General features: G+C 38.8%; 1 protein-coding gene and 1 long non-coding RNA gene across 2 annotated transcripts; both read left to right on the forward strand.

Annotated features, from left to right (window-relative positions):
- Positions 1-3,814: 3,814 nt before the first annotated feature.
- Positions 3,815-15,615, forward strand: LOC129419789 (extracellular calcium-sensing receptor-like). The gene is made up of 6 exons (XM_055174975.2): positions 3,815-6,318; positions 6,404-6,692; positions 6,769-7,524; positions 7,624-7,851; positions 14,018-14,141; positions 14,301-15,615. The coding sequence occupies exons 1-6, from the start codon at positions 6,110-6,112 to the stop codon at positions 15,206-15,208; spliced, it is 2,514 nt and encodes an 837-aa protein (XP_055030950.2). The 5' UTR covers positions 3,815-6,109; the 3' UTR covers positions 15,209-15,615.
- A 7,787-nt stretch (positions 15,616-23,402) lies between these two features.
- LOC141349781 (uncharacterized) lies at positions 23,403-24,959 on the forward strand. Its single transcript, XR_012357811.1, has 3 exons — positions 23,403-23,465; positions 24,010-24,131; positions 24,290-24,959. It is a non-coding gene; the product is annotated as an uncharacterized lncRNA (long non-coding RNA).

The following is a 24,959-nucleotide window of genomic DNA, read 5'->3' on the forward strand; positions in this document are numbered from 1 at the left end:
ATAAACATGTCATTGTTAACATTGCAGTGGTATTATTGTTACTTAGAGAAAATGACAGATTTATTAAATTCACAAGAACATTTACATATTAACTAATACACACCTATCACGTATTTTTTGATTATTCCATTTCTGGACCTAAATATTATATTATATGAGGACATGCATAATTGTAGGACGTACAGTGGTGAAAATGTAAAGGGGGCTTTTCTTTACAAACAATCTTAAAGTTAAAAACTATAAAGGATCCATGAACTGGACCATGTTGTCACACCAGCAGCATGTCGATCAAAGGGCTCATTTTACTTCTGCGTACCTATGCCATAGCCTCGATGCCTTAGGCTATGCGTTGGATTTTATTCATACTTCATCATTGTTGTTCGCATCGACATGCAATTACATGCAGACCGCTAGTAGGCAGTACCCAAGGGTGTAACCCAAAATAGCAGAGCAACAGACGAAGAATAAGCAACTTGCCCAGTAAACACAAATGAAGAAGAAGCTTGTGTATCATATTTGAAAAGACCAGCAGTGATGGAGGTAAAAAGACACCAACTATTATTGCAATTTGAGTTAAATATCACATTTCAACTTGGCCCACCTTTTCTTTACTGCCGTAAATGGAAATCTGTATGAGAAAATGCACCACAGATCTGTTTGGCCTGACCGGAGGGATTCTCACCAATTACAGCTAACATGCACACTAAAATCTTAATCCTGAAATCTGATTGGTTAATGAAAATGTTGATCCAGGACCAACAATGGTGTTGATCCAGGATCACATCTTACTTGGTGAAATCACGTTCACCTAGGGGGTCCGCGGCTTCGCGTAGACTACGTTGTACAATTGAAGCAGAAGTATAAAGGCCACTTAAACAGTCTCACAAAATTATGTACCTATAGTCACGTAATTTTTTTATTCTTTTTCGTGATACTGTCACAAATTTTCACGCTTTTTCGTGATCGTATCACGAATTTCTGTTTATGTGTCATTGCACGTATTGGTTACTCAACTGCTTCTTCCTATTTTCAAAACCATTTTCGCTTCAGTTTAGGGTTAGATTTGGCGTTTGGATGTCACTTTAAGTATTGGTTTATTCTTTTTTTTTTTTTAAACATTGTCGCCTGGCGTTAGGGTTAGAGTTGGGTTTGGGTAAGAAGGATGTCATTTTATGTAAATCTAACCCTAAACCGAAGCGAAAATTGTAAGAAAATAGGACAAAACAGTTGAGTAACCAATACGTGACAATAACACATCAACAGAAATTCGTGATACGATCACGAAAAAATTCGAAAATTCGTGACAGTATCACGAAAAAAATCTAAAAATTATGCTACTATAGGTATGTAATTTCATGTGACGCCCAGTCGTGTGACAGTTAAAGACAGCTTAAAGACATTGCAAGAGAGTGTGGCGGTAAAGTTCCTTGTCCTCATGATGTTCACTGAGCTCAAGAAGATGAAGATACTGTTTCAGAACACACACAATATTAGGATAAAAACTTGACCTTTCAAGGACTACGTCTGGATATGCATGTAACATGGAGCAAAGAAACTGAATCTGATAATTAAAGCTGTGATAGCATTTAATCTACATCTCCTTCACAATCACATTCTTATGTCACCCCTACACACATACAATTTAGACAAGTTGCTTTTCTGAGTTTTATTAATTGTAATTGATTTAAAGATTTTGTCTGTATTTTTTGTGTGTGTTTATCTTTTCATTTAATCTTATACATCCCTGCACCACTTTTATTATATTTATTAAAGCTCCTCTATTTATACCTTACTAAACTGCCTGTTTTTCATGTCTGTCTGCTTCTCTTACTTCCAATATCCTCAGGACTGTGGTGGAGTGATCTAATAAACCCACGACTGTGGTGGAGTCAGTTATAACATTTAAAATAAATTGTTGAAAGAGTTACCTGTTATCATGGGCTTGAATCCGTGGTGAAAGGAAGTAGTTCTGCATTTTCAAGACACTTTATTGTTGTTTTTAACTAATCTACACACTTGTGCCATTAAACTGTTGTATAAATGCAACATCACTCGCGAAATCGTGTGATATGGCTCTATCAACATGGCTGATATAAAGCTATATCCTATTCAATTTATTGATCAAATTAGTCAAATTCTCTTTATTTGTCTACATTATCCAACATCTACAATGTGTTTGCTTGTGTACTTTTAATTTTCTCATGTCATTATTGTGGTGGCAGTATTGCGTTGCTATGAAACACTAAGGTGCTTAAATTCATGATTGGATTATTCACGAGTTCACACTTACATATAATTCTGAACAGGGTTATTAATATGCGTATTTGGCATGCTGTCCAAGGAGAGGGCTCCGAGCTCGTTAATGGCCTGAGCCCGGAGCGCCTCCTGGTGGGGAGAAGGTTCCGAACCCAGAATAATCCCCCCTGTTCTGGTTAGTAAGGTGACTAGGCAATCGTGCGGAGAAGGGGAGGTGGAGGGATGCTGAAACTATCAAGGAAAGAGGGTGAGTTGATTTCCAATCTATATAGGTTTCTGTTGATGCCGATCAGGTGAACACCTAATTGCTGATTGTCGACAGCTGGTCATAGTTACAAGGTAATTAGGTTGATTATTTGAACATGCTCCTCCTGAACTTTGTTAATAAAACATAATTTCACGAGTTCACACTTACAAATAATTCTGAACAGGGTAATTAATGTGTGTATTTGGCGTGCTGTCTGAGGAGAGGGCTCCGTGCTCGTTAATGGCCTGAGCCCGGAGCGCCTCCTGGCGGGGAGAGGGTTCTGGGCTCGGCCTTAGGCCCGAACCCAGAATAACCCCCCAAAAGATTGCAATACTGACATCTGACAGCAGCTGGGAACAGTGTAGGTGCCCCCCAAAAAAGCGGAATATGAAATGGTGGTAAACGGGGCTCCTGCGGGAGCAGGGGGAACATACATGCTGCGGCAGTGGCGAATTTGTGAAATGTAGGGCTCCTGCAGGAGCAGAGGAGACAGTACTGCGATGGCAGTAGAGATTAGTGGAAAGCAGGGCTCCTGTGGGAGCAGAGGAAATGGCACCGCTGTGAAAATAGGGTTCCTGCGAGGGCAGGGGAAACATGTAGGGCTCCTGCAGGAGCAGAGGAGACAATACTGCGATGGCAGTGGAGGTTAGTGAAAGCAGGGCTCCTGCGGGAGCAGAGGAAACAACACCACTGCGGCGGTGGAAAACATGGCTCCTGCGGGAGCAGAGGATACAACACCGCTGCGGTGGTGGAAAACAGGGCTCCTGCGGGAGCAGAGGAAACGTCACTGCTGCGGCAGTGGAGAGTAGAGCTTCTGCGGAAGCAGGGGAAACATCACTGCTATTGCAGTGGGGATTAGTAAAAGCAGGGCTCCTGCGAGAGCAGAGAAAATGACACCGCTGCAGCAATGGAGAACAGATCTCCTGCGGGAGATGGTAAAAACACCACTACTGTGGCAGTGGATTTTAGTAAACAGCTGGCTCCTGCGGGAGCAGCGGGAAAATCAATGTTATGGCAGTGGAGATAGTCTTGTTTGGGTTGTCCTGGAGCTGGTGGGATCCGCTGATGAGGGTTCGTTGGGTTTCTCTGATGTGGGAGCGGTTTGATGTGAGAACAGAGGAAAACATCACTGCTGTAGCAGTAGAGAAATTGTGGAAACCACTTCCATAGCAGTGGGGGTTCCACACATAATTCCTCATTTGGTCCGTCTTGCTTTGTTTGATGGAATAAGAAATGGTATCATTGTCCAGAAGTGATAGATCTGAAACTGTTGGGTGATTATTTGGATTGAAGTTGCAAGTGATGGCCAGAATAAACATTGCGTAGAGTATGAGGGCGGTGTTAGTGGAGTGGTAAACTCGACAGAGGGTGGAGATGCATATGGTGAGTATTTCTAAAGTTACTGGCTGTCTTGCATCAGGACAGGTGGGGTGGGTTCTTTTGATTCCTAACGAGCGTGGATGTCTTGAAACTCTTTCAAGGGGTTAGGTAGGTTTGTAGGGTTCTGGGGGATACAGCTTGGAGGATGGTATCTAAAGAGGCATTTGAGGTGGGGGTTTCAAGTGAAGATGCACTATTCCAATTTCCTTGGCCAATTCAGAATTTCGGTTTTACTTTAATTGTGACATGCCGATACAGGTTCTGGCCGATACCAATTTTAATTCTAAGAACTATAATTGATGGCAATAGGCTACAAACAAAATCCGCTTCTTTAATAGAACATTATTTATCAATAAATAATTTATTTAAAATTGCACTTTCATCCATGTTGAATTAAATGACATGATCTTTTATTTGAAAAGATCTCAAATAAAGTGCTTTTAAGTTTAGTCAGGCTCAGTGACGTTATTTATCAGCGGCATTAAATGTCCAAATATCAGTTGGACAGCTGTGGTTAGAAGTATAGTTCCTAGTTCCTAGTATAACATGTAGACTTGGGAAAATCATGCTTTTAAACAAAATAAGAAAGCAGCATGCAGTGCCTTCTACAAACGTAATCTAAATATATACAAAGTCTGTTTCATGTCTTTTAGGTTGTAAACAGAATTGAAGAGCTGTTCTTGGAAAACTGCGCAGAACTACGAGCTTTAAGACCATGGGGAATCCCTGGAATGAGTGACGTAGAAGGAAACTTGCGAATGAAAGACGAATCTTGGTTTTAAACAACAGAGAACTAAAACATGCCAACAAAAGCAGTCTTTAGATGTGATGTATGTAGTTTACAGCAATAAGATGAAATTAAATCGATCTGGACGGATTAATTTGTCTTGACATCATTTACTTTATTGTTGAGCCAACATAGTTCAGGGACGGATGTGCGACAAAATTGCTATGTTTTCGGGAAATAGTCATGACAAGCCAGCTGGCCTCTCCAACTATGCACGGCATGGTGGTTCAGCAGTGCATTATGCCGTTGCTCGGGAAAAGCACCCCTGAGCAGGGTCCCGTACACGAGCCAGCGAACCAACATCAATGTGTCACCTGCGGATGCAGGGCAGGAATTAATATAGGCTCGGGTTGTGTTCCTTATGTAAAACAATCGCGTTTCCCAGTATGGAATTAAATCAATGTAGCTGTTGGATAACAGGAGCTGCTTCCAATGCCAGTGCATGTGGGTTTGAAGTTATTTCTTGCATAACTGGCAACATGATGTAAGTTACGAATTAATGTGTGCTGTGTATGTATGTCATACCGGCTTGATTTATAATTATACAAAAAGCAAGGGGGAAAGGTAGGGGCGTCTGGGCATGCGCTGCTAGCGGAGGCAGCCTCGTGCGCGAGCCCGATGGTGGAGCCACAGGCCACAGACAGGGGAAAGGGTTAGAAATTAGACGGAAAGGCTTGTGAAGGCAAGGCTATAACGCCGCTGGCGGAAAAATGCTTGAGCTGGATGGGAAACCTGGATCGCTGGGATATGTTGCATCATGCAGTGCATGGCAGGCTGCTTTGCGGCGATCTTCGGAGCGAAAAGATTGAGGCTTGGCGGCAGAATCTGGATCACAACTTGGACAGGCTGAAGGCCTGCTGGTGCGGTCTGACGAAACCGCTCTTGCGAGGATGGAAAACCTTTTGGTGAGTAGAGATGTAGCTTTGTGATCTTTCCTTGTTTAGTTTGTGGTTTTGCGGCGGGGTGTGGATTTTGTAGATGGAAGAGTTGGTTGGAGAGAGATGTGAAGATTGTGGAACAACTTAGAGAAGATGTTGGCGTTGGTTGATGTTTGTCTTAAGTTTAAGCAATGTCCAATTCATGCTGAAACTATCAAGGAATGAGGGTGAGTTGATTACCAGTCTATATAGGTTTCTGTTGATGCCAATCAGGTGAACACTTAATTGCCGATTGTCGACAGCTGGTCATAATTACAAGGTAATTAGGTTAATTATTTGAACATGCTCCTCCTGAACTTTGTTAATAAAACATAATTTAAAGTGCTTTAGAAATTACCCTTGTAAAATGAAAAACTAATTGCAATATGATACACATACATCATGCTCTCCTCTATGAGATCACTAGCTACGTATCATTCATCCATATTTACTATAAAAGTATAGCCACTGCAGAATTTGTTCAATCACATTTTGCAGCTGCAGGTGAGCACAATCTTTGGGATGCTTTTTCTTCTATACACACTCCCACTTTTCCATCAACTGAATGCAAAGGCAGAAAACCCCCTTTGTCGAATAATGGGAGACCCTAAATACCCGCTGCTGTCCAGGGATGGAGACGTAACTATTGGTGCAATTTTTCCAGTCCACAGTAAAGAAACCTTACCTTCATTTGAGTTTACTCAAAAACCTGAGCTTCTGTCATGCTCCAGGTTTGCTATATTAGAATTATGAGAAAAATGCAGATAATGTGTTTAAAAAATATTTTACTAACCTTTTTGTTTCCTGTTTTTGCAGTGTGAGTTATAGAGATTTCAGGCTGGCTCAAGCCATGATTTATACAATTGAGGAGATTAACAGAAATAAGAGTTTGCTTCCAAATGTTTCTATAGGATACAAAATATATGATAGCTGTGCTTCAAAACTGTCTTCTATGAGTGCAATCATGGCAGTGATGAATGATCAGGAGTTTGCAGAAGGGGACAGATGCAATGGACAGTCTCCTATACATGCTATTATAGGGGAAACTGAGTCTGCCACCACAGTGATTTTGTCCAGAACCACAGGACCTTTCAAAATTCCAGTGGTAAGAGACAGTAAACGTTTTACACAATTACCAAACTGATAACTGCTTCATTGTTTTTTTGTGATTTTCTTTACAGATAAGTCCCTCTTCTGGCTGTGAGTGTCTCAGTAAAAGGAAAGATTTTCCTTCATTCTTCAGGACCACGTCTAGTGATTATTACCAGGGCAAAGCACTTGCACTCTTGGTCAAGCACTTTGGCTGGACTTGGGTTGGAGCTGTGAACAGTGACAATGACTATGGAAACAATGGAATGGATATTTTTCTGAATTCAGCCAAGAAGGATGGGATTTGTGTAGAGTACTCTGTGAAATTCTACAGAACAGAGTCTGAAAAACTCCAGAAAGTGGTACAAATAATAAAACGGGGTACAGCAAAAGTGATTGTTGCATTCGTTTCATTTTTTGAGATGGGACTACTAATAGATCAAATGAGTATTCAGAACATTACAGGCCTCCAAATGATTGGTGTGGTCGGATGGATAAGTTCTAAGACTTTGATCACTCCAAACAGTTTTCAAGTGATGGGTGGGTCACTGGGGTTTGCAGTGAGAAAAATCCACATTGAAGGGTTTTTAGATTATGTTATGAAAGGATTCTGGGAAACAGCTCTTCCTTGCTCAAAAAGTGATGATGTTTCATCTAAAGTTGCATTAAATTGCAGCAGATATCAAGATCTGCTTATGCTAAGAAATTACAATGAAGATGTGCCTGAACATAGATATGCAAACAATGTCTACAAAGCAGTCTATGCTGTGGCTTATGCACTACACAGTCTGTTGAAGTGCAAAGAACAAGAAGGTTGTGAAAAAGCCCTCACAATACGACCACAGCAGGTAAACAAAAATGTGGGTAATCGTTAGGTATATGTATTATAGATTTGCTTAATTTTAAATTGCTGCTCTTATAATCTTTTGAATCTTTCTTTTTACCAGATGGTTGAGGCTCTGAAAAAAGTAAATTTTACAGTAAATTTTGGAGATCGTGTGTGCTTTGACAGCAGTGGTGCTGCAGTAGCCCAGTATGAAGTCGTGAACTGGCAGCAAGCCTCAGATGGGTCATTTCAGTTTAAAGCAGTGGGTTACTATGATGCTTCACTGCCCCCTGACCAGCGCTTTGTACTTAACACTGAAAACATAATCTGGACTGGAGGACATCAGGAGGTAAATTACATTTTATTTGTCCTACAGGGTTTTTTAAACTAGGGAACCATATATCAGACACAGTTAGAAGTTTTGCATGTTTTCTTGTAAATTAGCATTTTTTAATCAAAAAATATATGTTCCGGAACAGAAACGTTTTTTTTTTTTTTTAAATAATGGTAACCGGTTAATACCGTTATTTTTTTCCTTCTTTGACAAGATTTCTGTCTAATATGACTTTGTGAACTTCACTTCCAGTCGTCGTTGACTCATCGGCATGGATTAAAGTGAAAAAAATTCTGAATTTTTTTTCAGGCCAAGTCATATTTTTTTAACTAAAACTTAATGTAGGCCAGACCAATAGCATTTTAAGGGGAGATTTTTTGCGATAAATTCCATATTGAAGTCTCCTGTGGCATATATAGGTAGCTGTGGTTTGCATGGCATTTAAGATGAAGGCGAAACAGCTAAATAACTCACTATGTAAAAAGAAAACATGAATATCACCACCTTTAATGAATCTTTAATTAATTATTTATTAATTGTAAATGTATTTATTTTAGCATTTACTAATAATTTTTTTAATCAAAGTTGAAACTGGTAACATTAGTGAATGCACCATGAACAACCATCAATTACTGTAATGACATAAACAAGAATTCATTAATGCTTAGAGGGTTTTCACCGACGTCACGTTCTGGGCGGTAACCCGGATGCGCGGCCATTGTGTAGGCACTCAGTGTAAAGAACTGAATGGAGTACAATGGATTATTGTGCGCTTTTGATACTTTAAGTGAATGTAGACATGTTTAAACAACAGAAAACGCGTCCAAGATGCAAAGGATAGGGAAGGACTTGGACTACAAGAAAAGGCACGATATTTCAAGAAATTACAATTTATAGGCGGTGCAGATCCTTTCGAGTAAGCTGCCTCTTCACTGGATCCGTGATGACCCGGCGATTCTTCCTTTAGTTGCATATCCCGATAATATAGTCAACTACCTGGTTTTCATGCTGAGCCCATATGTCAATGTCAGCTTTATTTATATAGCAAATTTAAAATAGTCAGTGTCCTACCAAAGTGTTTTACAGTAAAATAAGCACACAGTAAAACAATAAAAGCAACTGTTTTTACCATTTACTACAAAAATATTATTATCATTACAATAGAAAATGTATTATGAGAAATTAAGCAAACTGGCATTAAGGCATTGCAGTGCAAATTTTAGTTGTATAAGTACATTTTGTGCAAACACTAAAAGTACATATTAAATACTCTTTGAATAAAGCACAACAAGTAGAAGCATAATTGTTTTATACTTTATGGACTTTAATCATATTTCTAATACAATACTACTCTTTTTCTTGAGCTTTGCCAACCACAAGCGTCTCCTCTGATAGTTTCTTGAATTCCTTTCCCTGGTTTTTAATAACTTTTGGAGGTCGATAATATTACAAATGTTTTTCTCAATCTGTCCTATAGGAGTTATTCGATCTACGTCATCAATGTGCGCGGGGGCCATGTTGTTGACATAGAACTGTCAGTCTGCCAATTGACAAGCGAGGCAGCGTGGGTATTATCCATGGTATTATCGATGTAATTTTTTTTAAATCGCGAGATGGTGTGTGGTGTAATACACGGCTGTTCTAACAACAGCAAAAAGAACCCCAGAATTAGTTTTTATGCGACACCGACTGTCAGAAAACATGAAAGGAAGGAGACAGAGGAGTTGAACCAGCGAAGGAGAGACTCCCAACAGCAAAGTCTGTCCCCATCATTTTACCACAGGTAACGTTAGTGATATATGCCTCACAGCAAAGTCTGTCCCCATAATTTGATCACATATGGTTAGCTGTAAGCAGTGGCTGAAACTGCTCTTTCAAATAAGCTGCCATAAATTGAGACAGTTATTAAATTAGTATTAATAACTATATGAACATAATAGGTCTGGCATACTAGGTAGGGAATTAAGGGCCGTTGACATTATAACGATAACTATTAAAAATATAGTTTTGAAAATCGTTTTATATTAAAGAGAATAGCAGATCTCATACCAAAACTATAACGATACAGATACAATGAACGACATCATTGGGATCATTTTCTGAGCGATTTTTCCCACCTGATGAAGGATAAACCATTGATAGCATTAAAAATCTATTTGAACTTCAAGTGCACGAGCACTTAAAATGAAAGTGAAGCTCATTGCTGAGGTCTATAACATAAGATTACCTGCAGTTGCTGTGAAAATAGACTACGTAATGCTTTTTAATCTATTACATTAACTGTTATGCCAAAAGGTAAGAGATTACACAAATTATTAGAGTCACTGTTTAGAAACTATTAGATTCACTGTTTAGAAACGCAGCGTGTTGAGGACATCTGCAAAAGTTTTTATTACAAGCAATATTAAAGGCAAGTGATTTGCGCGAGTGCCGTGAGCAAATTAGCATAAACGTATTGTTTGGTGATGTGGACGCTAATATAGTTATCGTTATATTTATCGTTATAATGTGAACGGCCCTTCAGTGCTTGTATGTAGTATGCGGATACTGTATGAACGATATAGTTATAAATATCCGGATAAGTTACGCCTGGCAATAAGGACGGATCTTTACTTGAGGCTATTGGGTCTATTTGATATGGTTCCACACCAATCAAGCTTATCTTCTCTTGATACCGACGAGATGAAGCCATTAGGCTACTGCTCACTTCATCTCAAATCTAGGGGCAGGACAGATGTCATGTCAACAAGATGGCCGCGGTTAGCTACTTCCGGTGTTTGCGAATAAGCCCTATTGGTACAACCTCAAACACGGCAATAATTAACCATTGTCCTTGACGACGTTCGGGATATACTTCAGTGCCTGTGCTCTGTTGTGATGTGGAGTGCCTCCAATATGGCGTCTTCCGCTCTGATGACGCGTCGTGAAAACCCTCTATACTCTATATTTAAAATTATTTGTTCATAATGCATTTACTAATGTGAACAAATACAACTTTTTATTATCATATTATTCAGTACACATAAACGAATAATCCAGGGTCTGTTCTGTTCACACAACAGCTTACAGTTACAGCTCTAATACAGTAACGTTATGTATGAATATAAACCCTGAATGAGCAACTCGAGTTAAACTAGTGTACAATTCGCACAGGATGTCTGTAACCATAGTGACAGTTGTAAATTGGATGACTGTACCTTTATCAACAAATTATTATGTTACAATAGAGGCAGCGCTGATGTGCTATTTTATCCACAATGGTTCTGCTGTTTACTTTCTCCTAAGACCTAAATGGTCGGGTTTTTATGAGGATACTTGCAAAGACGGGATTTTTGACGCACATTTGTATTTAAGGCCAATAAAGTGGCAAAAATACTCACAAGCTCAATGAGAAGCGAATGCGTGGCTGTTCAGCTCTGACACAGAAACAGCGGGCGCATTTAGCACTGTTGTTTGTGTTTGAATGGCTTAATATCACTTGTTTATAAACTGCGGCGCTTAAATATATGTACAAATGTTACGTTTTTGAGACCACACGCAAATGAAACTGCAAGAATCGACAGGTGGATGACATCAAAGTGCCGCGAGAGCATTTCGGAAGCAGTCTCCTCTTATGATTCCTCGTCAATCGCTCTCACAGGATTTGGATGTCATCTTGGTTCTTGTGGCGCCACATGAAGTTTACCCACGAGTTTAGCAAACCCGTTGTATCAGCAACTGGCCTGATGAGCATAGCAGTCAAAAACGTGACAGGGGTGATCACGTACGTGAGAAATCATTTACCCCCAAAATACAGGACCCCTAATCGCAAAGACACGTAAGTTACCTGGCGGTTTGGTTTTCTTATCCCACAAACTAAAAGGCTTGCCAATCTTCATAATTTCGCTAAGCCAAGTCAATCTCCATTTGTCTTTTACACCTTTATCAATCGCCAAAACATTGGAGCCTTTCTGCATTATAAGTTTGTCCATGCTAGCTGAAACAAAGTTTTACCTCAGCTTAACGTGATACAGCAAGAAAACCTGGAGTGGATCCGGTGCGTAGTAATTACAGAGCGCTTACAGTGGAGAGAGGAACGTGATCACATCCAGCCTTTGATCACATTCAACTTAAAAAAGGTAAATACACGTCGTCTTTATGAAAAGTGAATTTAATAATTTTGCAATTGACGGAAATCCATCTAGCGACGGAAAACTTTAATCCATGCTCATCTGAGAAATGAGTAGCAGCAAGTAGCCTACTCAAGCCCAAGTCTTTAATGCTCAATCATAAGAGGTAAATATTGTAGGCTACCAAGTATCTCAAGATGTTGGTTTTTTAATACTAATAAGTGGTGTAACGGATCACAGTTGATCTCCGTACAGATCACGACCCACAGTTTGGCTCACATGCGATTCGTGGATTAATACGCAAATTTAAATAGGGTAAAAGTTGATCATTTGCACATGTTTCAAAGGCTTGCGAATGTTAACACTTAATTGATTTTAAACCATTTAACTGCAAAAAGATGCTAAAGTGAGCAATTTTCTGTACGCACAGACGCATATGCGATTGAATGTGTCCTGTCCAACTCTGCCCTTCAAAGATCAGAACTCTAGATGTATAAACTTGAAAGAGAGTTGCGCTACTGTGTCTCATACTGTAGTCCATTAAAATACATTTGACGAATAAAGCACTGAAAAACAACGTAATTTTCACTTTATGTAGAGCGACTGTTTATGCTGCATCTTCTTCCCGAAGCGCCGTTTGGAATTCGTCCTCCGTCTGTGTGTGTGTGTGTGTGTGTGTGCGCGCGTGTTTAAGTGCACTTAACAAATATAGGCATGTCAGAATTTCAGTTATGCTGCTTACATAATGTAGCATTGGTAACACTTTATTTTACGACCCGCAAAGTACCGCGTAATTAAACTGAATTTAGAGCGTACCTATTCGTAACAACAGAGTACCTCTACAGTATGTACTTGTATGTATAAGGGAACAATATTTTAAGTTTGGGGTAATAAGGGGGTAAGAATATATGGTAAATTATAAATGATTTATTCTCTAAGTATTTCATAATTACAGGGTACTTATTGTAATATTACGTGGTATGTATGACTTACGTCTACTTACGTCCTGTGTTTAATAAACTTGCTGTGCATAGATATGCGCTTAGACGCAACTAAATAAGGATTGTATTGTTTGCAATCGCGTATTTTATAAGAATACCAAAAAGCGCGTCAAATTTCCTGACTCGTGTGTTTGTGTATGTGTGTTCCCATCGCGTGAAATGTTTGACGGATGAACAAAGAAAACACTCGCGTCTGGAGATACTGACACACATACGTAAGTAAATAAGGATTTAGATGTCGTGTTTGGTGCATTCGGATGAAACAACAAGGAATGGAGTGACTGGATTGTGAATTGCGTATCCATTGACTGCAGGAGGCACGAGTTATGCATATGGATGTTTCTGCTCGTTCACTTCAATGGCGCGGGGGTGTGGCGATCTCATCTCATTACAGATAATCAGGTAACAAGAGAGAGACGGTACTTCTCCTCCTTCTCATACAGTTTACAACGAATGACAATATATGTTTTCGATCTCACTTACATCATTTAAAAGCTGACATTCCAAGCATTATGTAGACATTTGTCTTTTGTTTCTATGACAAGTATTCGTTAAGTTACAGTTTATTTTTCTAACGCGTTTGAGAAAGGACTTCACTGAGGGAGAGAGAACAAAACGCGCATCATTATTTTCTTAATTTTGCGAAAAGCACAACACTCTGTTTTTATTGGGAGTGGACAGAAAAAAACTAGACACTTTAACGTTTTAAATGATGAATAAATCATATCTGTATGTCCACAATCAGCAGAGTTATGTAAAAGTCTCTTTGCGGAGTGAATGAAAAATAAAGAGCTTGCGGCGCCCGCGCCGCACTCGACCCCAGAGTGTTAAGGAACGTCAATTTAAGGGTTGGACAGAAAACCAGAAATGTTAAAATACTGATTCTGTTCGGAACGAACCAATTGGGAAAATATTCTGGTTCAAAGACCTGGCATGCACATTATATTACATTTCAAAGATACAATACACTGTTCCTAATATTATTGATATATTTATTTTATTACTTGGGATATATATAAATATCTAAATGAACACAAATAATATGTTTCTTTGTGTATGTTTCTCATGTAGAAGCCAAGGTCTGTGTGCAGTGAGAGTTGTCCTCCAGGTACCAGGAAGGCCGCACAGAAAGGAAGACCTGTCTGCTGTTATGACTGTATTACATGTGCAGATGGAGAAATCAGTAATGAGACAGGTAAACTTCAGACCATCTCTAAGATCCAAAGAAAACTGGCTAGTTGCTCTTTTTGGGTACTCCTCATTCTATTCAGGATTCAGTTTATTATTAAAGAGGTTCAGAAACTGAATATATTTTCTATATATATCTTTATAGTGATCACAATCTTTTTTCCAGATTCAAATAACTGCCAGAAGTGTCCAGGGGAATACTGGTCTAATACTGAGAACACTGAATGTGTGTTAAAGGCTGTAGAGTTTCTGTCATTCACAGAAGTTATGGGTATAGTGTTAGTCTTTTTCTCTATGTTTGGAGTAGGAATAAGTGTACTGGTGGCCATCCTGTTGTACAGTAAGAAGGACACTCCCATAGTAAAAGCCAACAACTCTGAGCTAAGCTTCATGTTGCTCTTCTCATTGATTCTGTGTTTTCTTTGTTCTCTAACTTTCATTGGTCGCCCCACTGAGTGGTCCTGTATGTTGCGTCACACAGCATTTGGGATCACCTTTGTCCTCTGTATTTCCTGTGTTCTGGGGAAAACAATAGTGGTGTTAATGGCTTTTAGGGCCACACTTCCAGGAAGTAATGTCATGAAATGGTTTGGGCCTGCACAACAGAGACTCAGTGTTCTTGCCTTTACACTTATACAAGTTCTTATCTGTGTGCTTTGGCTAACAATATCTCCTCCCTTCCCATATAAAAATATGAAATATTATAAGGAGAAAATCATTCTTGAATGCAGTCTGGGTTCTACTTTTGGTTTCTCTGCTGTGTTGGGTTATATTGGTCTTTTGGCTCTCATGTGCTTCATTCTGGCTTTTCTGGCTCGGACGCTGCCTGATAGCTTAAATGAAGCTAAATTCATCACATTCAGTATGCTCATATTCTGTGCTGTATGGATCACATTTATCCCATCATATGTCAGTTCACCTGGAAAATTTACTGTAGCTGTGGAGATATTTGCTATTTTAGCATCAAGCTTTGGTTTACTTTTCTGTATATTTGCACCTAAATGTTACATCATTCTGTTTAAGCCTGAGCAAAATACAAAGCAACATTTGCTGGGGAAAACACAAACTAAGTGATCTAAAGAAAGATTGAGATCTAAATGAACACGGTTAAAATTAACATTGTAGATTAATTAAGAATATAAAAATATACAGATTTGTTTTAATTCACAAAACATAGAATTACACACTGTCAAAACATATACCACAGTGTAATGCACATATAAAAGCTGCTACAAGCTGCTTAATTAATCAATGTAAATGTAATGTTTGATACATTTAGACAAAAGTGTGCCCACACGATTACATAAAATAATTTGCACATGTTGCCTTCAGTTTGACCCTGTCTAACATTAAATAAATCCAGTTTTATCACAAGCATAAATGATGTCCCAGAGTTTTTGTGATGTTTGATTTTGGTTTGCTGCTGCTCCGTGGAATTAGCATGTAGACACAGGTAGACCACAGTAAAAAACAAATTGTAATATAATACAAACCCTGCTGCCAAATGGATTTTTTTTACAATTTTCCTTATCCTGCCTTGGACAGAATTTGTATCTTTATGTAATTTGTGTCTTTTCCAGAGCAGGGTTTCCCACAGCACTTTGCAGTTCGGGCGGCCCACCTAAGCTGGGAAAACCTACCGCCTTAACTAGGTCAGTGCTGCACAAAAGGCCGTCAAGTGCATCTCTGAGAATAGCGTGGATGCGCTTTACATCGCATGTGGGCACGCGCGCCACATGGCCAAATGAGAGAGATGTGGTCCGTCACTGTCTTGAGGATAACTAGTAGCCAGTTGATAAAACATCTCGGAGAATAGCGCAGAGGCACTTCACACCGCGAGCGTACACGCACGCCACACGGCCGAAATGGTCCGTCAACTGTCTGGAGTAGTTGATAAAACGCATGTACGTGAGAACTGTAAGTGGACTTATGTTTTGGGTTTATTTAAGCCTGTTATTGTATTAGGCTATAGTTCTTGCAAATTTGAAGTAAGTTAGCTGGTGATTTGTTGTTGTTTGAACAACCTGCTAGCTAGATTTCACATGCCTGTTGATTCGATAAATTGTTGAGTGCTCCTGCTCACGTTATTTATGTGCATTATTTACATGCTACAGTAGTTACACTCCTTTAACTCTTGTGTTCATTTTCTGTCATAGTTTCTTCAAAATTAAGTTTTATTTGTTTTAAATAAAAATATTTTCATCATAACGCGTATGCCCTTTGATTGCCATGCCCCTTTGTTTTTCTTGACTAGCCACAAAAATTATGAGCAACAAAGAATTCTATTCAAATTTCTATGACTGCACAGAGATTGTCTTGGTTAAGGATGTAACCCTCATCCCCTGAAGGAAGGGGTCGGAGACATCACGTTGGTAACCGACAAATTAGGAACTGGCTTAAAAAGACAAAACAGTTTTGTGTGTCTAAAAATGAGCCAATGATTATTGGCATACAGTATTTACATCTGCTGACGATGGCCTGCCAGGCAAGTATACATAGAGCAGCAGCTGCGATGCATTAGTATTTTTTTGGCTGAGGAGGCGAGCCTAGGAGACCCAGACACCTCAGCAGTGGTACAGCAAACCGTAGCGATGGGACGTCATGTCTCTATTTCCTTCGTTCAGGGAACAAGGGGTACATCTGTAACTGAGATGTTCCCTTTCAGTCGTTCACCCAATGTGAACATCCTCTGCTTGGAGTTAGCATTCCATTCTGCTGTCCTCTGTAACAGACAAAGAGCTGTTCTGAGGTCCTAAAACTTGGTTCGCCACCTGATCCTTGAAGGGAATGGTGAGAACCTTGTTACACTGGAGTCAGCAGGCCTGAACTGTAGGCACGAATTGTTGACTGAGAATGCGTGTACTCCCCTACCCTCTATATCAGGGGTCGGCAACTCCTGGTCCTGAGGGCCAGTGTCCCTGCAGAGTTTAGCTCCAACCCTATTCAAACACAGCTGAAAAATCTAATTGAAGTCTTCAGGACTGTTTGGAAATGACATTCAGGTGTGTTCGATTAAGGTTGAAGCTAAACTCTGCAGGACTGTGGCCCTCGATGCCCACCCCTGGTCTATATCAAAGCGAATGCAACCAGTATCACAGTTTTCATTGATAAAAACTTGATATGATGAATGAGCACAAAATTCCGTGACTATCCCACGGAACTTTGTGAGATCATGTTGTTTTGAGCCATTGGAATCAGTCAAGCTTAGTGCCCCCTCTCAGAAGACGGCACTCCCGATCGAGTTTAAAGAGCACCTATTTTGTTAACAAATTAGCAGCTTATTGTAATATATTGGTCTCCCATAGTACATATATGTGAACATAAACAAACAGTTATATTTCTCTATAAACGATTGTGTTTGTACTGCCTTACCAGTTCAATCTCGATCTAGAAAGTTCAGACGGCCATTACAGTATAAACGATGTCCGTCAACAAACGCGATTGCATTTAACTTCCATTATGAAACACTGCTTACTTATAAGGGCTGTGTTATTACTATTATTAGGTTTTAAGGAGAATACAACAGGTTCCAGGGCCTCATATCTGCATGATTCCTCATCCAGGTTTTGCACAAATTGTCTGAATCCCTACACACAGAACATTTATAGTACCGATTATGGGCGCAGTTCACTAGATGAGTAAGTGTTTATAAGTTTTATTAAAATTTTTTAAACTAATAACACTAAAGTAGCATTATAGTAACAAAGTATGCAAAAGAACAGTTACAAAAGATGTAACTTGAAGAAAAATAGTACTCATTGAAAAGTTTATTTATTTATTACAAATATATATTTAAATGTTGAACAATATACAAATAAACATACTTTAGTAACCATATTGTGTACAGATAAATGGCATATCGAAACTTTGCTTGAGATAGCATGCAATCACGTCCTCCTTTGAAGGCCTCTCAAACTGTGATGCTAGATTCATTGGAATCGGGATTTCCTTCAGCTTTTTAATTGGGTCCTCAAATACCTCATCAAACACAAGCCTGTTCACGTCATCCACATAACTGTAAAAATATTGCAGTCATTAAATCATTTGTTTTGATCATTTATTTCCCTGCTTCATACATTTTAAGTGTTTTTTTACGTATTTTTTATTTATGAATATATTTTAAATAAAAATACATCTGCTTACAATATGTTGCTTGTGTTTTTACTTGCCTTGCAATGTATTTCCCCCTTTTAGACTATGGGAACACAACCTTGTACTTTGCCTCTCCTGCTTATGTTACTGCTTGGTGACAGTCTGCATTTTCATTGTAATGGATGGCTGCAAGGTAACCACATTTTGTGCTTCAAATCTGAGAATCAGGCTATGGAAGGCGTCCACTGATGATGGTGATGGAAACATTGTCAAACGACACTACTGCCTGGGTTCCTATGATTATGCAGAAAAAAAACTTTGTCATCATCAGTTATACATTTAAGACCTGTAGTGGTATCACTACCTAAATACATCAAATATGTTACACACCTTTACTCCTCGTATGCCAGTCTGACTCCTTGTACTGTGTGCCCACTGATGTTGCATGTTTGGCATTATACATCAATTCTACTGCTGCCTACAGTGTAGAAGGGTGTGTCCTGCTGTGAATCTACGATATAGACAAGTAAAACAAACATGTAATTAGTCAAAAAGACATATAACAATAGGGTACAACGACAAAAAATCGTTAGACTATTCATTACAAAATTCATGTATTACATATTACCCCATTATTGCCCCATTAGAGGAACACAAATTACAAACGCGATTGCATTTAACTTCCATTATGAAACACTACTTACTCATAAACATGGTACCAGGAGTGAAATCAAACTAAGCTGCAGCATCAAAATGGACACTTTGAAACCACCGGTGAATTTGAAACTGACTGGAAATGTCGACAGTAACTGGCGCAGTTTCAGGCAACAGTTTGAGTTGTACATGTCAGCCGTCGGGATGGACGCAAAGCCAGATGCACGTAAGGTTGCTTTACTTTTAACGATTGCTGGTCCACAGGCTATTGAAGTGTACAATACCTTCGTATTTGCAGAAGACGAAGATAAAAACAAGCTTGATGATGTAATGGCCAAATTCACTGCTCTCTGTTCGCCTAAAAAGAATGAAACTTATGAAAGATATATGTTTCGTTCACGTTTGCAGCAGCCCGAAGAAATGTTTGATAGCTTCCTGACTGATCTGAGGCTCAAGGCACAGACATGCAACTTTGAACAACTCAATGATTCAATGATAAGGGATCAAATTGTTTTTGGCATTCATGATGTAAAAGTCAGACAACGTTTATTGAGAGAAACTGAGCTAACTTTGCTAGGGGCAATCAAAATCTGCCAGGCTAGTGAACTTGCTCAACTGCATGTCAAGACGTTTGGTGATGTGTTACCAAGGAGCGCGTCTATAAGCACAGATGCTGCAATTGGTGCTGTATCTTCCAAATGGAAAAGACGAATACATAGACCTGTCAAACCAAAAGATGTCCCTTATAGTTGCAAGCGTTGTGGTAATGAGCACCAGCCTAAACAATGCCCAGCTTATGGAAAACTGTGTGCAAAGTGTAAGGGTAAAAATCATTTTGCCAAGCAATGTTTTTCCCAAGGAACAGTGAAACGCAAGGAGCGATCAGTCAAGGTGGTAAATGAAACAGACCTGGAAGATACATTCTTTGTTGGAATGGTCCTATGTGAAAATAAGATGGTATCAGAGACTATTCAAAACACACCTTCATCAGTTCATGCTCAGAGTAAAGATGCAGTGAAAGACAAATGGGTAGCACCACTAGAGATTAATGGGACACTGGTTACACTTAAGTTAGATACTGGTGCAAAGGCTAACTTGATCAGCATGTCTGACATTTAAAGACTGAGAGAAAAGCCAAAACTAAAGAAAAGGTCAATACTCCTGAAGGATTACAATGGACAAAGTATTGACTCTCTAGGTGTATGCAAGCTGAAGGTAACAGTAAAAGATAAAGTGCATCATCTGCTATTCTCTGTTGTTGCAGAGGAGCTGGACTCGCTGTTAGGTGACAAGGCCTGTGAGCAACTGAATCTTGTTAAAAAAGTGTACCACATCAACCAAGTCAATGGCGTAGTGAGCAAAAGTGTCTCTGCAGAAGACATAGTACAGAGCTTTGATTACATTTTCAAAGGCTTTGGTGTTTTACAACATGTTTACAAGATTCAGCTAAAAGTAAATGCACAGCCTGTTGTGCATGCTGCATGAAGAGTACCAGCACCGCTCAAAAATCGTCTAAAGAAGGAATTAGACAGAATGACCACTTTAGGAGTCAACTGACTGGGTGAACTCGATGGTGTGCATAAAGAAAAGAATGCCGATTTAAGGGTGTGCATGGATCCTAAGGATCTGAATAATCACATAAGGTGTGAGCACTATCAAATACCAAAGCGTGAAGAAATCATGACCGAAATGTCAGGTGCTAAATACTTCACAAAGCTAGATGCTTCCCAAGGCTTTTGGCAAATAAGATTGGATGAAGAAAGCACAAAGTACTGTACTTTCAATACTCCATTTGGAAGGTATTCTTTCCTCAGACTACAATTCGGAATTGTTTCTGCATCTGAAATTTTTCACAGAGCGATGGAGAATATAATTGAAGGAGTTGATGGAGTCAGAGCCTACATAGATGACATTATCATACAGGGATCCTCACTACAAGAGCACAACGACAGACTAACAAAAGTGCTACAGAAAATCAGAGAGAGTGGATTAAAACTAAACAGAAACAAATGTCAGTCTGGTGTACAAGAACTTGTTTTCCTCTGAGATAAACCGTCACATCAGGGGATACAGCCAGACGTTGAAAAGATCAATGCTATACTAGAAATGAAAAGTCCCACAGACAGTAAAGGAGTACGACGTGTGATGGGTATGGTCAACTACATAGGGAAGTTCATTCCAAATCTTTCTGCAAAAACGTCTTGCCTGCGAGAACTCCTACAGAAAATAACTGACTTTGTATGGACAGACAAGCATGAGAGTGAGTGGCAACAGCTGAAAACAGCATTGACCTCTGCACCTGTATTGCAGTTTTTTGATCCTACAAAGAAAACCAAAGTGTCTACGGATGCCTCAAAGAATGGGCTTTTCGGACTGGAGAAATTTCATAACTATGTATATGGTCTTCCCACCTTCATTGCAGAAACAGATCATCATCCATTAGTTGCAATAATGAAGAAGAATCTGAATGAGATGACACCAAGAATACAGCGTTTGATGATGAAATTGCAGAGGTACGATCTCAATTTGATTTATACACCTGGCAAATACTTAGTGATGGCTGATACACTCTCAGGTAGGAATGGATCTGCTCCATCTGAAAGGCAATAACTATCTAGTGGTGATTGACTATTACTCATATTACCCTGAAATGGCCTTACTCTCTAGCATGTCTGCAAAGTGTGTGATAATGCAAATTCTCAAAAAGGCTGCTGACAGCAAGTCTGATCCTTACCTATCTTTGCTCAGTTACAGAACCTTACCTCTCGAGTGCGGTGTGTCTCCAGCCGAAATGCTGATGAAGCGGAAACTTCGCACTACACTTCCATGTTGTTTAACACAAACAAGAGATGCCAAGTTGAACAGGAAATTCAAGCAACTCAAACAAAAACAAAAGTTCTACTATGACAGAAATGCAAAGTGTCTACAACCTTTAGAAATGGATGACATAGTCAGAGTCAAAGTTGATGAGAATTGGAATAAGAAGGCCACAGTTATGCAGGAAGTAGCTCCAAGATCATATGCTGTGAAAACGGATGATGGACAAATAAACAGAAGAAATCAATGTGATTTGCTAAAGGTTGAAGAAAAAGAACAGATGAGTCAAAGCAACATTCAGGAGCAGAATCAAAGCTGTGTTGTGCCTGATTCATCCACATTCTGCACAACAAGTAACTGCAACACTGACTCAAATACAGATACACAAATGTGCTGAGAAGATCGACTAGACACATTAAAAAACCTGATAGAATGAATCTGTAAGAGATTGCTGAAACCATGTTAAGTTAGTGATAATTACATGGACAATGCAAATAATTGAATTGTTATTTTGGATTAACAGTAAAATTTAAATATTACGTTTAAAAGGTTTCACTGAATGCAATTTTATATGTTTTAAAAAATGCTAAATTGATTTGTGGTTAAATATGTTAAGTTTACTTGTTTCATGTTCACTTCATTTATCCCAGCACATAGAGCCTTTTTTACCAGAGTACCAACACATCTCGACTGTGTCTGTTCCTCGAACAAATAAATACAGAGCACCGTTTACCTCGTCTCGTACAAATCTTATTAACATAAAATTAGAACACAATACATTAACAGATGAAACTCAAATGTTAAAATTCGGCCTTCTTAACATTAGATCGTTTACCAGTAAAGAACCTATTATCAATGAAATAATTACTGACCAAAACTTAGATGCACTCTGTTTAACAGAGACCTGGCTTAAAGCAGACGATTACATCAGTTTAAACGAATCCACCCCACAAGACTATTACTATAAACACGTTCCTCGTCTAAAAGGGAGAGGGGGTGGTGTAGCTACAATATACAACAAAATATTTAAAGTAAACCATAAATCCGAACTAAAATTTTATTCGTTTGAAATAATACTGTTAAATATGGAAATAACTGATCGTAACAACAAACAGCTTTCGTTCATTTTAGCTACCATATATACACTGTAAACCCGAATGCTCAAAGTAATTAATTCTATTTAGTACTGTTAACTTAAATCATTACAATTAGTTCAAATTAATTAACCTTGTTGAGTATTTAGAACTTTCAGATATTTATGAGTTTGTACAAATTAAACTTTTTAAGTTAGATGAATGCATGTTGTTTTTAATTTGCACTAACTGTCTCTTTAATGTACTCCAACTTAAAATCCCTCAGTTTAGAGATTTTGCGTCTGACGTCATCCGTGTTCACGTAAGCTGCTCGCGTTTGAGTTCTTCTCCTCAAGATGATGGATCGGTCGCTTCATGGGGTGCTGTAAGTATCACCTCAATGTATCAATTCTAAAGGCCATTATGTTTACTTTTCATGTACATAATTGTGTTTAACAGTTAGATGTGATGTAGATATAATATTTTTAGATGCGTTGTCACATTGTTGCTGTCTTTTGTGAGGAATGGCATATTTGGCTAGGGAATTTAGTGACTGCAGTACTGGAAGATTCCAGTAGGGGGCGTTGACAGGTGACTAGGGTCAAGCACGCGTTCCTTTAGTATCATAGAACAATACACTGATCGAGGGAAACTCAGCGTGTTTCTTTGTCTCTATACCTGTTCCTTTATTGCAGGTAAAACTCCTAGAAAACCTATTATTTATTGCTTTAATGCTTCAGTGACTGTTGTGGGAATTATTATGAGTTTGTTTTATGCACTTTATTAGTTAAAAAGTAGCTAAACTGTGTTTAATGAAAAGTAGGTTTCACGTGAATCCCCCCCCCCAATGTGACGATAACTTAAGCGTGGTCAAAATGATTGTTTCTAATGATGTGTATATTAAGGTTATGGCAATGCAAGTTTTATATGTATTGATCAGGGTTTTTAAGTTTGTGTTTATACTATTAGTCGATGTGTTAAATGACTGGTCTAAAAGTAATAAACAGTGGTTAATGTGAATCGTTGTGCACATGGCAGTTTAAGTGATTAACTCAATATCACGCAATGAGATGTAAATGAGACATATATGTATACTATTAATATGCATTATATTGCATTTGTCAATGTATGTGTTTTAATGAGAGAGAATTGTTGCGTTTGCTACCTGTTTATTTTTAGATCCTGCATGCTATTACTGTTTGAATCATAGTGTTTAACCATGTAAATGTTTCTTTTCAGATTTCAAATAAGAGGCTAGACTGGGAGTGCAGGGTGTAAAAAGATTCATCGTTCAAGACTCCACCTCCTCAGACACCACAGACTAGAACATAGACACTGCTCAAAAATAAGTCCACTTCCATGTATGTATCATGATTGCCCCTGCATGTTTCACACATTCGGTGAACTCAAAAGTCACCTGTGTAGAAGCCATGTAACGGATAATTCCTAATAAGTAATGTACTAAATTCTGGCAGCATCATTTTCATGTTCTTAATCTTTTTTGTTTCTGATTTTTTAGCTTGAAGATTCTGAAGTGCACATTGAGAAGGAGCCACTGGAGCAATATACGGTTGTGTGTTACAGCTCTAATGCCCAAATGCATAGTGACCCAGTGAATGTCTCTGTTGTTCTTGAGGACGAATTGGTCCACTCCCCACCCACAACCAACTTCCAGAGGCCTTTCTTGTCCTGTTTGGATTCCAGTATGCTTTCCACATACATATTCCAAAAGGACTTGCAAAAACATTTGTATTTGTGCAAAAAACTTTTGCTTGGCATGGAAGGTGGGAAACTGTCTCCTCGCCTGCAAACATTAAAGAACGAGTTGATGTGAAGCATAACTTGTACTACCTCAGCACACACAAAAGACAAAAAGAGTTACTTAAATGTTATCTAACTGATGTTACTTTGATTTTTTACTTATATCTTCTTAGTTCTTAGTTATTGTATAAACAAACCGGTTCAGTTTAAGAAATTGTCATGTTTAATGCAACTGTGTGGTGTTAATATATAAAGTTGGCTGTTAAGCATAACTTGCTCATTTCTCATTTTATAAAAGGCTGTTAAACAGTTTGAGCCTGTTAAAAGGTATGTTGTGTTGCTAAGAGAATTTAATTTTTGACTGAAAAATATTAAATGCTATTAAACAGTTATGTTACCTTGAACCCATTAAAAGGGTAACTTTACTT

The sequence above is a fragment of the Misgurnus anguillicaudatus genome, chromosome 15 (assembly GCF_027580225.2).
Source record: "Misgurnus anguillicaudatus chromosome 15, ASM2758022v2, whole genome shotgun sequence".
Classification (NCBI taxonomy): domain Eukaryota; kingdom Metazoa; phylum Chordata; class Actinopteri; order Cypriniformes; family Cobitidae; genus Misgurnus; species Misgurnus anguillicaudatus.

Bases quoted from the DNA above. Each gene is read 5' to 3' on its own strand.
- LOC129419789 (XM_055174975.2), top strand. From the start codon at position 6,110: ATGCTTTTTCTTCTATACACACTCCCACTTTTCCATCAACTGAATGCA. The intron at 6,319-6,403 runs GTTTGCTATATT...CTGTTTTTGCAG, and splicing joins GAGCTTCTGTCATGCTCCAG to TGTGAGTTATAGAGATTTCA. The intron at 7,525-7,623 runs GTAAACAAAAAT...TCTTTTTACCAG, and splicing joins TCACAATACGACCACAGCAG to ATGGTTGAGGCTCTGAAAAA.